The sequence below is a fragment of the Lonchura striata genome, chromosome 11, assembly GCF_046129695.1.
Source record: "Lonchura striata isolate bLonStr1 chromosome 11, bLonStr1.mat, whole genome shotgun sequence".
NCBI classification, from domain to species: Eukaryota; Metazoa; Chordata; class Aves; order Passeriformes; family Estrildidae; genus Lonchura; species Lonchura striata.
In genome coordinates, this window is record NC_134613.1 from 20,819,075 (window position 1) to 20,836,019 (window position 16,945).

Consider the following 16,945-nt stretch of genomic DNA (forward strand, 5'->3'; position numbering starts at 1 on the left):
GGTAGCTGGCAAGAGCAGAGCCTGCAGGGCTCAGAGGCAGGAGCTGTGCCCACAGGGCAGTGGTGGCACTTACAGCATGTCGGGACAGTTGTCTGGCTTTTCCAGCAGCCCCCCTTCCATGACGAAGCGCAGCACCTGCTCGTTGGTCATGCCCTGGTACGGCTGCTCCGCCAGCGTCGCGATCTCCCACAGCACCACGCCGAAGGACCTGCAGGAACAGCACAGCTTCAGGGCTCCCAGCCATCCCAGCCAAGGGTGCACTTCTTACAACATGCTGAGCCTATCCACGGGTATTTTCAAGGTGTCCATGGGTGTTTTCTTTTAGCAAAGAATTCTGGTTACTCAAAAAACACGTGCCTGTGGTGACAGTCACAACTCCTCCCTCAAGAGACTGCTGACTTCAAACATCTCCACTCTAGTGGGAGAAGGGCTCAGTGAGGAAAAACCCCTTTGTGACATGCATGTAACTGTGTTCCTGAAATACAACTTCCAGCTCCTTCCAGATAACTACAAAGGACGGCAGAAGTGAAAAAAGCAGTTTGTCTAATAATAGGAATTGATTACTGGCAAAGGAAGATAAGCATAGTTATGTAATTGGGTAGTTTGAACATAAGTATTGACACTTTCTAAAAATATCTCAATTTAAAATTAGATTATTGAGCAGACACAGCTCAAATTGTCTGCCCTGCACTGAAGAGTCATCTACTTTTAGAGCTGCTGGGCAAAGAAGGAAAATCTCGATGCTGTGTGGTAAAATGCTGAGTCAAGCTGAGTGAAAAACACGCAGTTCCACTGGGGGGGTCTTATGAAAACAGGAGTCCAGTGTCATTAGCTGGTTATGGCCCTGTGGTTTTATCTTTCAGATATCCCTGGGATCTAAACTGGTTTGCATCTGGAGCCAGAAGCCACAAACTGCCTTGCAATTGTTTTCCTTTTAGGGGAGGGAGGGACAGGGGTCAACTCAACATTTGGGTGCCTTTGAAGCTTCTTTGATCACCGCAGGGATAACGAGGACAAGCCTTGCACACCTACTCGTCAGATTATCCTAACAAATAAACTCAGATTGCTCCTTCCAGGCAACTTCCAGCCTTGAAAGAATGCAAGATGCTGAGGATTTATTTATAGAAATCCACCCTCACCCTGAACAGTATTACATTAATTTTAAAATGTCCTCCTAACTACAACAAAACCAGCCCTGTCTAATTACCTCATTCTTCAGCCTGAAAAGCATTAAAAGAATGAGTTGCTAAAATAAAGCTCCACCCTTCAAACCTCCAGACACTCTTCCTTCCTGCAGTTGCCATTTCACCTTACAGCTTATAAATCCTGGACTCCAACCACTCAACAGGATTTTGTCTTATTGACATCTTGGCTTCTAAAACTGATCTCAAAGAACGTGGAACTACTATGTCACAATATCTGCCCAGAAAGGCAGGAAAAAAAAATCACAACCTTTTGTTTACTGTTTGATGCAAATAAATGGCCCCCAAAACAGCCAAGCTCCACAGTTTACACTGAGCAGCTTCAAATCTGAACCAATAAAAGGATTCAGGGAATTTTTCCTGGCATGAAGAGATCTCAAATGTATAGTGTCTGGTGTAAAAGTCACTGAGAAGGAATGATCCTTTTAGCCATAAGCAGATCAAGTAAATAGACAGTATTTCATGACATTGTTAAGTCAAGTTCCACTACATTTGGAATTTAGATTGAAATTTCTCTGTAGCTGTGGATACATGTTCTAAACAAACAGCAAATTTCTCATGTTGAGCCTGGTTTTTTGTGCCTCCAGACAAGTACACCAAATTTCAGAGTAAATCACTTCCAACAATTAAGATGCCAAACCATCCCAAGGAGAAACTCTCTGAAATACCCATGAGTACCTTGAGCCTCCTCTCCATAAGATAATTAATTTCCTCTCTATGCTTACAAGTAAAAATCCAAGAGTCAAGATTTTACTGCTCCCTTCTCTTCAGCTTTCCAATCCTGTAATCAGTAAACTACTTCCCAGGCCAGGGTATTCACTCAGATTGTCCCACTGATGAACTGCAGTACCATTTGCACAATCCTGCTTTGGACTGAGCAACCAACAAATGCCAAATCATGGAATCCCAGGATGGGGCTTGGGCTGGAGGAAAACTTAAAGCCCATCTTGTTCCACCACTTGCCAAGAGCAGAGACACCTTCCACTATCCCAGGTTGCTCCAAATCCTGTCCAGCCTGGCCTTGGACACTTCCAGGGATGGGGCAGCCACAGCTTCTCTGGGGAACCTGTGCCAGGGCCTCACCACCCTCACAGGGAAGAAATTCTTCCCAATATTCAATCTAAACCTCCTCTCTTCCTTGTTAGGGAAGCACTCAACATACTTCCTGCAACAACTACAGCACTAATTTACATCTGACACCTTATTTGGCATCACTTGGGTTTTATTGTTCGGAATTTAAGTTATTTTTAAAGAATAACATAACTTAAGAGGCCCAGGCTAAAAGAAAGCACGTGGAGAACACACATGGGACATCCCCAGTGCTCACCCCTGAGCTGCTGAAGAACCCTTTGGAGGCAATGGCTGGACCTGAAAATTCCTGTTGTGGGGTTGGAACAGGCAGCTCTGCCAGCTCCTCACTCCAGGCTTGCTCAGTTTGCACCTGGGGATTTTTTTGTGATATAGTCCAAATTTCTGACTGCTTTGTGAAGCCATTACAAGTCCCAAAATTCTTTTATTGGGGGGACTGCCAAAAGCATGCCTGCACTGTTCAATGAGATAAATGGCTAATACAGGGCTTCCCTTCCACTTAATGTGGTTGTTTTCATCTGCTTCCAAGTCTGAGGGTTACTGGATTCAAAAGTAAGTTACTAGCCATATGTAAAATAAAATTTAAGCATCATTCTAGTGCTTTGCTTTTTCACTTGAATTCCTCTTAGGAACTTTCTGTTCAGAGCTGGTGCTGTGAACTACAGACCACTGACTCCAAACTCCTCAAGCTGCTCACAGAAAATGCAGTTTACTCCTAAAACACCATTCCTACTGACTTGTAGACATTTGGAGGCAATCAGCTGCCAATTCTGTAACAGATCAGCAGTAAAAACATCTTGTTAGGAAGGCAGAGAAACCATAAAAGACAGAGGAGAGGTTTTGCCAGTACACAACCATCTTCTGCCAAGTCCTCTCTACCTATCTCCAAAAACTGAGGGGTGTGTGGGGAATTGTTCCAGGGGATTACTTCTCCTAAGTACACGCCTCTATTAATATCTGCATAGATACAGCAAGCATGCAGTGTGCTTTGAAAGAAAACCCTATTTCTGCATCTTGCAGTATATAAACCAAGCAAAAAAAGCTCCAAATAGAGAGGGATATGCACAAGAGAGAACTCCCCCAAAAAAGCCTGGGGAAAGTGATGTTATTTACATAGAAGGTTTTGATGGAAAAGCAGGTCAGCATTAGGTAAACCTTTCTATATTCTTGGAAACTTTTAATGCTTTTTTTGAAGGAGGACAATTTTAAAAATGACAACTTGCTCTTCCAGGTGAAGGTAATTTTTTTTCACTGCACAACTGATTTTACAACTAACAGCAGGAAACATGCTGCCACCTCCAGTTCTGGAAATCCATTTAATTCTGCTCTCCCTGAGAGCAAAATTCAACCTCCTGAGTTCTTGCTGAAACACGAACTCACAGAACAAGAGAGTTACCTCTGAATGGACAGCACATGCAGTACATTAGTTAAGACTACTAAAACAAGAAGAGAGGCTGGAAAGAAGGAGGTTTAAGCAGTTTTTCAGAGCCCCGTTTTTGTTACCAGACGTCGGAGTGCGTTGTGAAGACTCCATCTTTCAGTGACTCCGGGGACATCCAGCGGACAGGCAGCAAACCCTTCCCTCCTTTCCGGTAATAATCTGTCTCGTAGATGTCTCTCGTCATGCCAAAATCTAGAAGGTAGAAATATTCTGAGTTTGTGTGAGAAAATGATGAGCATTTCCCCTTCCTACAAGGCAGAGAATCACACTTGGATGTGAGGAGTCTGTGCTGCGTTCCCACGCCACTTGGCTTTGCAGACACTTCAGCTGCTGCCTCAGGGCTGGTGACCTTCCCTCCCAACACCGACAGGCTGTGCCACTGACTTCAGGGGTGACAAGTCTGAATGGTTTAAAAATAGGAATGTGAAAATTACACCATTTATGCTTAAGCTTTGCAATAAGATGAGTGTTCTGAAGGTCATATAATTCACTAATTGTTCCCCAAATCCAGTGATTTTATTTTTTTTTTTAAGGAGCTCCCTTAGTACTTATAACTATTGGGTTTAATTGAACAATCTCACATGCTGAAGGAAATACTTCTCTTGGTTTTCATTTTCCTATTTCCAAAGGTAATTCTCAGTTTCTGTACAATATTCCATTTCAAGTGCTACAGAGGATTATGCTGTTCATTTGTGATTAACACACCCAAGTACTAAAGACATACTTCCGGTTTATAGCCATGCTTAGCTGTAAATTCGTAAGCATTTGCAAGACTTGGATCTAAAAATGTTCATCCTCCTGACTATAACTTGGATTTATTCCAGTGGTTTTTCTCTCTACAATCAGCCTGAGACAGAATTTCTGGGTTTCACACTTGCCTATTGAATCCAGTCACTGTGTTCTCAAAAAGTTAATACATTAGAGGTCATCAGTCCTCTGACTGATATTAAATGCTGTCTCATGGCACACAGGACAAAATTCATTTCACCAACACAGACCTGTAATTGCCCCTTTTTTCCCCCAGGAAACTTGCACAGAACTCCCCCAGCTCTCTCAGTTATCACCAGTCTGTGGTGAGTGACCAACCAGGGGTACCAGGGACACCAGTACCCAGGGTGACTGTGACTGAAATCCCATCTGTGCAGCTCTTCCATCACTCCCACACACCAGGGTGACTTTATGCCGGCTGAATGGAAGATTCTTTCAAAATGTAATGCAAATAAGAAACAGACACGCAGTGAGCACAGGGTAGTGTGGCATAAAGCTCTTCCTCTGAGATCTGAACAGTCTGAGTTGGTGTATTCCAGCCAAGATGCTCCTAAACTGTTTCAGCATGAGGGGATTTTCAATGCTGCTACATAAACAAGAGCAATGTAGCACGTTTACAAAATGCTTTTGGGGTAACCATGAACATGTTAAAGGGAAGAAATGTACCATATCTTCAGTTTACAGAATTGTAAAAGAGGCTGATGGGGGCATGAGTAGAAAACTAAAATGGGAAGGATTTAGGCTGACTTCCCACGAACCTGCAGAAAATACACAAAATCCCCAAAAGATCTTATTTCCTAATTAACTGACTCAAAATGAAATCATTTTTTCTTTCTCCCAAATGACAGGATTACTTACACAAATTATCAAAATAGCTGAGTTAAGCTCAGAGAAAAAGAATTAGTTTCCTACAGCAGAAGGCTGTTGCTATACATGTTATTTTAATATGCACAACTCAAAAACAGCCAACAGCTTAAAATCACTCTCTCTGGAGAGAAGACTGAAAAAACTCATCTGACACTATTTTGGAGGGATGGTGAAAGGAAAAAAAAAAAGGGTGATCTAACAGCAGAGCAGAAGAAAAGCCATTCAGCTGTCTGGGAAGCAGAACTCCAGTTTAGACTGGAAAGCACCCAGCTGAAGTCATTCCACTTCCAACTCAGATATGATTTAAAATAATCCTAAAATTCTCATTCTTGAATCAATAAAAAGGAGGCAGAATTATTTTTGTGCATTGTCAGAGACATGAATGACACACCAGTGATAACTACACCATCCACCCAGATGTCTGCAGTACCTGAACCTAAATCACTGCTTCTTTTTAAACCCACATGCTGCACTGTTGGCTCACTGGAACAACAGCAAGCAGAGGTATTCCAGAGGTTTCAACTCAGTGTTAACCGCTCACAGGTCTTAAATCACAGCAAATCTTTACAAGGAACATATTTCATTCTGCAGATATTTCAACTAGAGCTGAGTTTAAAAAAAAAAAAAAAAAAAAAAAAAAAAAAAAAAAAAAGCCTTCCAAGACACTGATTTTCCAGGGTGATTCTACGAGCTGTGTCAGGGTCAGGACAGCCCACCTCCAATTTTGACTGTGAAGTCCTCGGCCACCATGCAGTTCCTGGCGGCGAGGTCCCTGTGCACGAACTTGTTGGCGTTGAGATAGGCCATGCCGTCGGCGATCTCCCCCGCCATCTGGATCATCTTCTTCAGCGTCGGGGGTGCCTGCCCAGGGTTGTTCTGAGCAAGATGAAGATCAGTTAACAGACCACATCCATTCTCCTGTGCACATACTGTCCTCATGCGCTGTTCCTTTAATTTATCCACACTGGAATTTCTAGATCAAGGGCAAAAGCTGCTGAGCTCATTTTCTACATAGGCTGCTGTGATTTCAGTGGCAAGTGACCTGTGTGTCATCTTTATCCTTCAGCCTCTGCATCATATGAGACAATTTTAGCTGTTAGACTGATGGCCTATGCATGAGAGTTTGCACAGGAGCTAAGATAACAGATATTTACTTTTCAGCAGGGGCAATGGGCAGGACACACAACATGAAACAATTATCCTAACATGTGTTCTTAAACCAGCCAATTTCTGTAACATCTTGATGAGAAAGTAGATCTGACAAGAGACCTAATGCAAATCTGGAAAAGAGGACTCGGTGGCTAAAGAAGGGACCTATTCCATGTGGCACCCTGGGCTGCCTCACGAAAGAGCTGCTGGAGATCATGCAACAGCTCATGTTTTGTCCTTAGACTGAAGGAGAAGGGCAGGAAAGGCTAATTGCCTGCTGCTTCCAACGTGAGGCTGTCTTGTTCAAGATGATTCAAACTGAAGAAATAAACATCCAGCGACTCATGACTCACCTCTGTGTCTGGCCTCAATGATCTCAGGTAACTTTTGAGGTCCCCACGTGTCATCAGCTCCATGATAACCAGTGTAGGCTGGCCCTGAGAAACAACACCAAGCAGCCGAACCTGGCAGAGGAAAAACAAATGTTCAGTACAAGTATAAATGTTAAAATTAACAGTTTAAACAGCTAATTATCAGTTATTCACGTTGATATGTAGCCCTGTGGGAAAGGTCTGAATGTACATTTGGTTCCTCTTTCTAACTGGGGTTTCATGATAATATTACAAAGCTGCGCAAAGTCAAAGCTAAAATCCCAAATTCCCACTTCAGTCCCAGAACAGCCTCATGTCCATGAGCACCAGGGCTGGACGAGTCACAGCCTCATCACATCTTTAGGACTCACCACATGGTGACAGTTGAACTCCTTCATCACCGAGGCCTCGTTCAGGAACTCGATCCTCTCGCGCATGCTCGCGGACTCATTGACCGTCTTGATGGCCACCCTGGTCTCTGGCTCGTCCTTCACCACTCCCTTGGCTATTCCCTCGTACACCATTCCAAAGGAGCCTTGCCCAAGCTCCCGACACATGGTGATCTTCTCCCGGGGCACCTCCCACTCGTCAGGAACGTACACTGAGGGGAGAGAACAGGCCCTGATGTTCCACAGCTGCCCGTGCTGGGACCGCTCCCTGCCCCACGACAGCAACTGCCCCGACAGCTCTGGGGCTCCAGCTCCACACAGAATGTTGGGACCCTGCACCATGTGTGCAACCAGGGCAGGGGCTGTCCCATACAGAGGCAGGGGGATGGTGGCATACAAATAAATCTGAAAGAAAGGTGGACTTGAAGCGGCTTCACTATGGTACTGACATACAGGGATAGAAATAAGCAACCTCAAAGCCAAAACCAGGGTGGGAAGAGGCTCAAATCAATGCTTTAGGTAAAATCTTTTATTGGAATCCTTGCTCTCCTAACTCTCCCAGACAGCATCAAACATACTTGATCATCTGTATCAGTTTAGTGTCTGCTGTATTCTCTATTAACACTGATTTTATGGCTAGAGGGAAGCAGACTCTGATCCAGCAGTTCTTTGCATGGCACTATTCTGATCCCTTGCACACACACCATTGCACCAGCAAAGGCAGAACTCGCTGCTGCTGCTGCAGGTCTTTGATCTGAGGCAGAAAAGAGCTCTCAGAAGGTGACTGCCAGGAGGCAGGACTGCCTCAGGCAAGAAGACATCCGAGTACTCACTGATGCTGCTGCCTATCAGTCACCAAAGGAGGGGACAGTTGTGTCACATGCTCTGCATGGGTGAAATGACAGGATGAAAACAGAGGATTATAGCATGAACACTGACAGACCTTTAACCTTAATGGTGTTGCTACAAAAAATAACAGAAAAATAATCTGCTGCCACTCTGGGTAAACCCATTACTCTCCTGGGGGCTTTTGGAAATACTATTCCAGCAAGAATTCTACAACAACAGCACCAAACTAAACCATAAACAGGAAAACTGAGGTCTCAAGGACACCTGTCTGGTGTTGTGATTTCTTCAAGTAGTGGGTTTGTTTCAATAGGGCAAAAACAGAGCTTAAAAAAGGCAAACATGAATGAAAGACCACAAATTCATTCATTCTTTTTTCATTCCAGTGAAAACATCACTGGATGAGTAGATGTTAATCTGAAAGTGAAGCTAGTGAATCTGAACTTGCCTCACGTGGATGAAACTACAGGAAAACAATTCAAAACCTCCCCAGTTTCAATAGAGAAGTGGCATTTACGTATTAGCAATTGTGGATTCCAGGGCTGTCCTAATAGGGCAAGTGGCTTTACAACATATCTTTTAGGGTTTCATACCTTTCAAAGTCAGACACCAAGAGAACACAGGGCAGTAAAGGCATCACAAGTTAAGGTCACACTCACCATCTGAGGCACTGAAGTACTCGGGGTTCACAGAAGCATAAAGTACTCCATTGCCCAGTCTGTCACTGTTCCTGTAGAAATATTGGGGTTTATTTCTTTTATCTTTAAATCTGAGTATATTTCAGACCATCTCTTCCACAGCTTTTCCACCACTTGCTCAACCACAGAATATTATTTACTGCATGTGGAGTTTTTCAGACAAAGGGACAAACTGAGATCTTATCTACCTGACATAATCAATGGGAACGCAGTCCGGAACAGTTTGTCAGGAATTCTGGAGTCTTCTCTATACCAAATGAGCAGCAGGAAAATGTAAACACAAGGTACTTCTAGCTGCCGGGTAAACTTCTTTTAAGAAAGGCAACTATATTTTTATACAACCAGGAGAGAATGAGAATGCTCTTTACCATCATCAGCTCTGCGACGAGAGTGAAGTTTCTTAGCAAAAGTGGGGGATTCCATTCAACTATTTCCCAAGTGTTTATAATACTTTATTTTAAAACCACACAATACCACACCTCCCAATTTTACTGGGGTGATTTTCAGAATAATAAATATAATAAATGCACTTTGAGAGATTTTGCAGGAGACAGGCTCACTGAGAAAATATTCTTGCATTAGAACAACAGTTTAAAACAGGACAAAATTATCAGGAATTTCACCTAGGAGAGCCTAAGGAAGGCAAAGCAGGTGTTGTAATCACCAGAGACAAAGCCCTGCCTGGACAGCTTGAGCAGAACTGGTACCACTGTCTGCAGTACTACCAGCAAATTAGAGCTGGAAATCATGGGATACCAATGAGCATAATTAATGTGAAAGTAATAAAAAACATCCACAGCTAGGAAGTGGCAAGACTGAACATTTGTACTGCTATTAAGTTCTCGTTATGTATTTCAATGAGATAAAAAAAAAATAAATCATTAGCTACAAAAAACAAAACTGAAGAAAACAAATTACCAGAATAGTCCCAGTGATAGCTCTCTTGGCCAGAATATAATTTTTTGGGTGGATGTAAGACTTCAAAAAACCCTCCAGAATTTGAAAAAAATCAGATTAACTTAAATGGACCTAAATTTTCATAATTTATATTGACACATATTTCAGTCAAATCTTCTTGTTATACAGGTCCAGCGTGTACCACCAGTGCCTCACTGATATGTTCCTCACAAGCCTTCCTCTTCCCAGTCAAACATGATACTGCAATAAAAACCCTCTTCATATCTCCAGCAGCAGCAGCCAGATGCTGCTAACCCTAAACCACCTCCTTTTCCATGCCAACAAGGCAGAATCTACCTCAGCCTCTCAACTCCTCTGAATGTCATTTCTCTTTTTAATTTCCAACTCGCTCCATGGGCACGGATTTGAAAATAAACAATTCCCCTCCTGCAGCTTTAAACACCAGCACATGGAACTCACCTCTTTTTGTTAACGACATAGAGCATTACCAGCAATGCCCCAAGGATGAACAGCAGAACAATAGGGAGCACAATTACCAAGTGCAGGAAGTTTCCATAGTTTGCTGCTGCAACCAACAAGAAAACAATTGTATCAGGGTTTCTGTAAAACCTCTGTTAACAAAGAAACATTCAAAACCCACTCAGTGTATTTCCATACAGGGAAGAAATCAAAGTTTTCATTTTCTTGTCTGATGTGGAAAAATGCACTCGGAAACCCTCCCTGACTGCAGATGAGTGAAACAAGAAAGCAGACACTGAAAGGCATTAATTTTGTACAGAACAGTGTCTGTCTGGGCTTTGTTTTCACAAGTTATGCTTAAAGGACTTGCATTCCTCAGTGAACAATATCCAATTGTTCACTTGAACATTCACCTTTTTTTCCACCTTTTGTTCACCTCGCAGCTGCTTATATTCAGAACATACATGCGCTGCTCTTCACTTCAAATTGTTCGAAGTTCAGCAACCAGAAAACCAAAAAGGTATAAAAAGGTGTTGCTGCAGTTTTCTGGGGATATACCTGCTTTACAACTAAACACAGAATGTCTTAAAGAGGGTCTCTGTGGTCATGTTCTTCCAAAATATCAATTTACTCCCATTGTCAGGACCAGCATCACCCTTTGATCAGGACACTTTTTATCAAATGTCACTCAGAACAGGTCAACCTGCCAGCCAAAAATCTACACAAATGATTTGTTTCTCCAATTATTTTGCAATTTTAAGCAGGTTTGCCTTTTTGCCACAGGTTTTGTACATGGCAGCTCCCAGCTGTTGTAGCTAACATCACATTCCCAACATAGCTGCACATCCCAGGAAGCCACAGCAGGGTGTTCACAGTCACACCTGGCTGCACCTCTCACAGACACCCAAAGCTGCAAGGAAAGGACCACACCTCACATACCCCTCCTGGTTGTCAACACTTGCCAAAGAAATGGACCAGAGAAGAGCTCCCAAAGAACCATCAGCAAGTCAGAGGAGAGTTCAGAGGCAAGAGGCTCAGATACCCACTTACATCAACATCAGGAATTATTAAAAAGACAATTAACCCCCAATTTGACAGAGACTATAAACATTTGTCTTACATTTGGGCTGCACATAGAAAGAGATGGGCTCAGTCCAGGACCCATTCCCAGCTAAGGAAGTGGCCTGAACTCTGGCAGAATAGTTTCCAGGGTTCAAGTGAGTTAGTTTAGCTCCTCCAAGCTTCTTGTATTCCTGTCTGGAAACACATTCCCGCTTCTCCTAGAAAAAAAAAGCAATTTACACATGTTATTAACTTTATATTATGGAGAAAGCAAAATAGCTGTAGGATAAGCTCATTTTTATAACTAAAAGCCCCACCTGATCAGTTTTACTTCAAACACCATAAGGAGATATGTGGAATTTAAGAACTCAAAGGAAATGAAGGAAAGACATGATGGCAAGTGCTGGGTGCCTGAAATCACAATTTCTGTTTGTGCAGCACTGCACAAAAGCATGTTAAGAAAGATCCTTTTTTGTGTATAAATTAAGAGTTATGAGCAGTAATGTCAAATCCTCACCTCACCATGCTGCCCATATTTGATTTCATACATCAGGATCAGCCCATTTGGATTTGCAGGCTCCAACCACTTCAGGTAGACAGTATTTTCCTCTTTTGCTTCCCATGATACCGTTCCTGGAATGTTGTCTGCTCCCTCTGTAAAATATTTACAGGTGATGTGAGAACAACACCTATGACTGAAACAGGAACTTCAGCAAGAGTGGAGGAAAATGGAAGGTTCACAATATTCTTCAGGTGCAAAAGCTCAGCAACAAAAGCCATTCAAATCCAGGGAACAAACTCCACTGACCAAGGGCCTGCTGGAGATTAGCTCACTCTGAACTACTGGTTCCCAGAAAATCAGTGCAGAGCACACAGCTCCACCAGGCATGGGCTCTGTGTGCCAAAAAACCCTGGTTATTAGCACCTGATTCTTCCTTCCTAACCCCCCCAACATCAAAACAGTGCAGGGAGCTATTCCCACCAAATGGCTGCAAACAGCTGTAAACACACAACATCTGCCCCACTGACAGCCTTTTCCTAAAACTGTCATAGGAAATCCATCCCCATTTAAAACAGAATCTCAGCAGCAATTCAGGAACTGCTTTATCCCTGTTTAGTTCCTAATAATTTTGCGTGACTTATTAAAAACTTAACAGGACTGTGAAGCACGTTTCAATCTGGACTGAAAAAACACCACCTTCTCAAAGATCTCAAAGATAACACAAGAAAACGGGATTGTTTAGCTTTTAATTTTCAGAGCATGAGAACACTTCTTTCCTCTTCTCTGATCTCACAGATTTCCATATTTCCTTGAAATAAGCAATACTTTTTGCCTTTTTTACTGACACAGCTGGATCTGGATTATGATAGCCTTTCCTTCCAGAAACAAAACAAAATTGCTACCATTCTGCATCCAATATCCCCAGACATCTGCTGGAGTCAGAAGCTCGTTGCTGGATGCATATGAGCTTACACTAAAATCATCTCTATTCTTCTCAGAAGTACAATCTGCAAAAGTCCCAAAGACGAGCACAGCATTCAGTGCTTCCTATTTGAAATAGTCTAGAGGCCAGGGAATGGGCACAAAGAAACACAGTATTCCTCCTGTTCCCAGGCTGGACAAATGCATGGTCGTTCTGTGACAGAAGAAACATTTGGCAAACATTCCCACCAGCAAAACTCCAACATCTGCAAACAGTTCTGAGCAAACACAGCAAAACCAAACATTAGCAGAGAAATGTTGCTGTGGCCCTATTCAGCACACAGGGAGCTGAGGAACAAAACCTTTCAGCCCACCATGTCTGGGGGTCTCACTTCTATTGCTGGGAAACAGAGCCTCTCCTAATGATCCTGGCAGTCAACTTCTCCCTTTCTCCAGCTCCTAGCACAGACTCAAACACATCACTCGGTACACACACCAGTCAAGGATGCAAAACAAAAAAATCTATGCAGCTCCAATTTATCCTACTGCATGGAATTTTTTTTACTGTACCCCAACGTAATTCTAAGTGGTTTGGGAGAGCTTGTCCCCCCCTGAGCTTGCTCTCTGCCCAGGAAAGGCAGAGCTGCCCCGTGTAAGCATACCTGAGGGCATCGTTCTGGCAAACACGAAGTTGGAGGCGCTGCAGCCGAGCGTGTCGGCCTCGTGGTTGCAGCTGTGAATATCGATGCGGTAAAGAGTGAAAGGCTGGAGATGGGAGATCACAGTCCTCTCCTTGCCATCCACCTTGGTCTCAAAGAAGGGATATTCCACCTCGCTCTCCTCCGTGTCAGAGGCGTTGGTGAAGTGGTCGGTCCCGGTTGCGTTCCGGCTCCGAGTGGCCAGGGTGGCGTTGGCGATTCGGAACACGTCCCTCCGCTTCCGGTCAGGCCTGGGAGCAGACAGAGGTACAGAAAAGGGCTCTTTAGAGAAAATCCACTTCTCCAGCTTCAGGAAAACTGTGCCAAACACCCCAGCCAAACAGGCAACAGCTGATAAAAAAGCTAAATAAAGGAAACTGCGAAACAAGAGGAAAACTTTCTCTAAGTCTGAACCACCATATGCCAGCACATCTCATGTCTCTCTTTTGGTCAGGAACCAACCAAATCTCTGAAGCTCACTCTGTTCCCTAAGATGAACATGCAAACTTCTGACCTCACACAATAAACGAACCAGCAAAGAACAGATTCAACATTATTCAACAAGCATCCTGGATTTGTGTTTCAGCGATGCTGATGTTTAAAATGAAAATCAGATGCTAAAGGTTGAAAAGGTTAGGGGGGAAAAATTGTTTTGAAGTTTGCTGGATTAGCAAAGGAAGATGAGCCTACTGAGAGTTAGCTTTGCAGTTGTGATGAAATTAGAATGCATTGCACTGACAGGAGAAACCTTGGAATGCAGCTGAAGGCCATGAAGGTTCACCACCACTCCGGTGGTCATCTGTGTGTCTCTGCTTCTCTCACCCAAACAAAAGATCCTGCAAATCCTCCCACGTAAGAAGACTTAGTACTAATATTGTGTAGAGGCAAAAGTTCAATGAGCAGCTTTGCCTTTACAGGCATTAGGGTGAAATTTAGGCAGCGTTAAAAAGTTGAGGATTTACAGCCACACCATTGCCTCCTCAAGCCCAGGGAACTGTCGTAGTGGACAGCCCCAAGTGACAGGACAAGGATCACTCTCAGAACCACATGGATCAGGTAACCAACACCCTGTGGCCAGACACTGGACCTGTCCCTTGGTCCTGCCCCAGATCTGAGGCTGTTCTGTACAGGAGCACCAACTACACAGGGCAGCCTGGCTTTACTGCTCCTGCTCCTTTGACTCCAAGGGCTGCAGGAATGCCCACGACCAGAAAGCAACACCCCAGGGGAGATAAAGGAGAAAGGTAGAAGAGTCACACTACAAAACTTATTTGGGCTTGGATCCTACCCCTGAAATCATTTCACTGCTGCCCCATGGAACAGGTACCAAGGGCATGAGGTCCAACAGCTCTACCAGAGAGCAAACTACAAACCAGGCAAATGAGGCCTCCCTCGAACACACAACAGGGGGAAAGATGACTCAACAGGAGAACTTAATTCACTGTCAAATATATCATCTGAGTACATGCAGCCACAGAGCACACTGCAGAGAGAGCCAAAAACAGGCTCACTCAGTTTTGAAACCTTCTGGCAGAAGTTGGATGAATTTTTTTTTTAGGAGCTCACTAGAAAAATTTTCAAAATCCCTTTACTACGTAGTGAGTAGTCGTTTTGACACTCTAACCACCATGTAAACCACGTCACAGAAATAAACACAGACAAGAAAGAATTTCCTAGGTTAGCAACAAATTGTTTAAGCAACACCCAAGTGAATATCTTGTCAGTTAAGGTAATTTCATAGGACATAAGCATTTGTGCCTTGTCTACACTGGTATCTATGGAAGTTACTAAACCTATTCACCCTGCTTACAATGTGTATTGATTTACTGCTTTAGCTCAGTGGAAAGAACAAACTTCTCATCAGGAAAAAGTTGGATTCCTAGCCCTGACCTGATGAACATTTGCACACATTCTGTGGTTAAAGCAGTGAAAATAAAAAGTTTGTTTTTAATCAACCACAAAAGCATGTGCCAATGCAAGAACCCAAAAGGCCTGACTTTTCACTGGTTTTCTGGGATGCATGGAGCTTCAACTATTTGGTGGTATCTGGGGGTGGAAGAGGCTACAGCCCTTCCTTGTCTTTGGAGGAAAAGATAAAGGAACACAAAACTTGTTGGGGAAAACTATAGCCATGTCAGGAAGAGAAAAGAGCTGCAGGGATAACCACAAGGCAAAAGTAATTAAAACATCATGAGATTTGAGCTCGGTGCTTTTCCATCATGCAGCTTCCTGCATTCATGAAATGCAGAGATAAAGACAAAAAACTAGTATCCAAGGAAGTAAGGAAAATTCTCGAGATAAAAACTTGAAAAATCATTTATTCTATTAAGGGAGAAGAAGGAAAAGAAATGCAAGAGAAAAATTAAAAATAACACTATAAAAAAATCAATCAAATAAAAAAGATTTTTTAAAAAAGTTGGGCTCTTTAACAGCAAAGCTCACTCTTTCTGTATCTCATGGCAATTTTATTGCTCAGACTACACACAGAGCCTGTCCCATCCTGCTCATTTGGGAAACAAAAACCTTGAAGAAGAAACTCATTCCCCTCTGGTAGTGAGTGTTTCTTCAAGACTAAGCAGAATCCTGTCTGAAATGCATCACAGCACTAATACACATGAGGTCATCCAGAAGTTGCACAAGAGATTAGATCAATTGACTTCTTAAACAATCTTAAAACCTCCCAGTCAAATACTTTCATGCTGTATTACACACAGCAACTCTTTCATAATAACCTGGACACAGGTAGAACACTAGAAATAAATACTACTATTGAGGTTTACACTAACACATTAATTAACTTCTCCCTTGGGAAAGAGAGAAAAAAATGACATAAAGTAACAAGCTGCTTAGATTTGTCCCATGGAGATGTCTCACCAGCTCATAAACTTTAATTTCCCTGACATACAGTCTCTTAAAAGTTGCTTGGCTATGCAGCTATTGCTGAGCATTGTCCCTTATCTGCTCCTGCTGTTACAAAACACCCTAATGACAGTAATTTAAGAGAAAAGGACAAGCTTTCAGGAAATTCTCTATGAACTGATCAGTTTATTTGTTACTGAGTTCAAGGTTCTGTGAGTTTTCTTGGAGGGGGGCAGGACTGCAAAAAAATTTAGGAGAAGACAACACATTCTGATTTACAAATGACTGGGGAAACAGAAAAACTTCCTTTTCAACAGACTTTCAAGTTGTTTACACTTGACTCATGGCTTTCAAAACTCCTCGCTGTGCATTTCATGAAGTCCAAAATCAGATGTTGTGATTTCCCATGGCTCATGATTTCCATCATGATCAGACATGGAGGCTGCAACTTCCCTGTACCTGATCTTGGCTGCTGCTTCTCATCATCACTGCACAAATGCTCAGTGTGACCCAAACACAGCTCAGATAACATACTTCACACCTCCCAAGAGAGGCAGGATTTAGCTCCTCATTTTTTGGATAAAGCTAAGAAGCATTGCAAATAGCAAGGTCTCAAGGCCAACAAGTCAATCCAACACATCCTTGAATAAAGGTCCAAAAAATCACAATGGAGAATGATATGAACCAGCATCAATGAGCAGCAATG

General features: G+C 43.0%; 1 protein-coding gene across 2 annotated transcripts in view; it reads right to left on the reverse strand.

Annotated features, from left to right (window-relative positions):
• Positions 1 to 16,945, reverse strand: part of IGF1R (insulin like growth factor 1 receptor) — a 165,092-nt gene that overhangs the window by 6,969 nt on the left and 141,178 nt on the right. Inside the window, exons 11-20 of one of the 2 annotated variants that reach the window (XM_021552605.3) lie at positions 13,345 to 13,631; positions 11,777 to 11,913; positions 11,318 to 11,477; positions 10,198 to 10,303; positions 8,782 to 8,852; positions 7,259 to 7,488; positions 6,870 to 6,980; positions 6,084 to 6,243; positions 3,795 to 3,924; positions 74 to 208 (exon numbers count right to left, since the gene is read on the reverse strand). In XM_021552605.3, coding sequence (XP_021408280.1) covers positions 74 to 208; positions 3,795 to 3,924; positions 6,084 to 6,243; positions 6,870 to 6,980; positions 7,259 to 7,488; positions 8,782 to 8,852; positions 10,198 to 10,303; positions 11,318 to 11,477; positions 11,777 to 11,913; positions 13,345 to 13,631 — 1,527 coding nt within the window. The remainder of the gene's footprint in view (positions 1 to 73; positions 209 to 3,794; positions 3,925 to 6,083; positions 6,244 to 6,869; positions 6,981 to 7,258; positions 7,489 to 8,781; positions 8,853 to 10,197; positions 10,304 to 11,317; positions 11,478 to 11,776; positions 11,914 to 13,344; positions 13,632 to 16,945) is intronic. The other variant, XM_021552606.3, reaches the window with a different exon arrangement.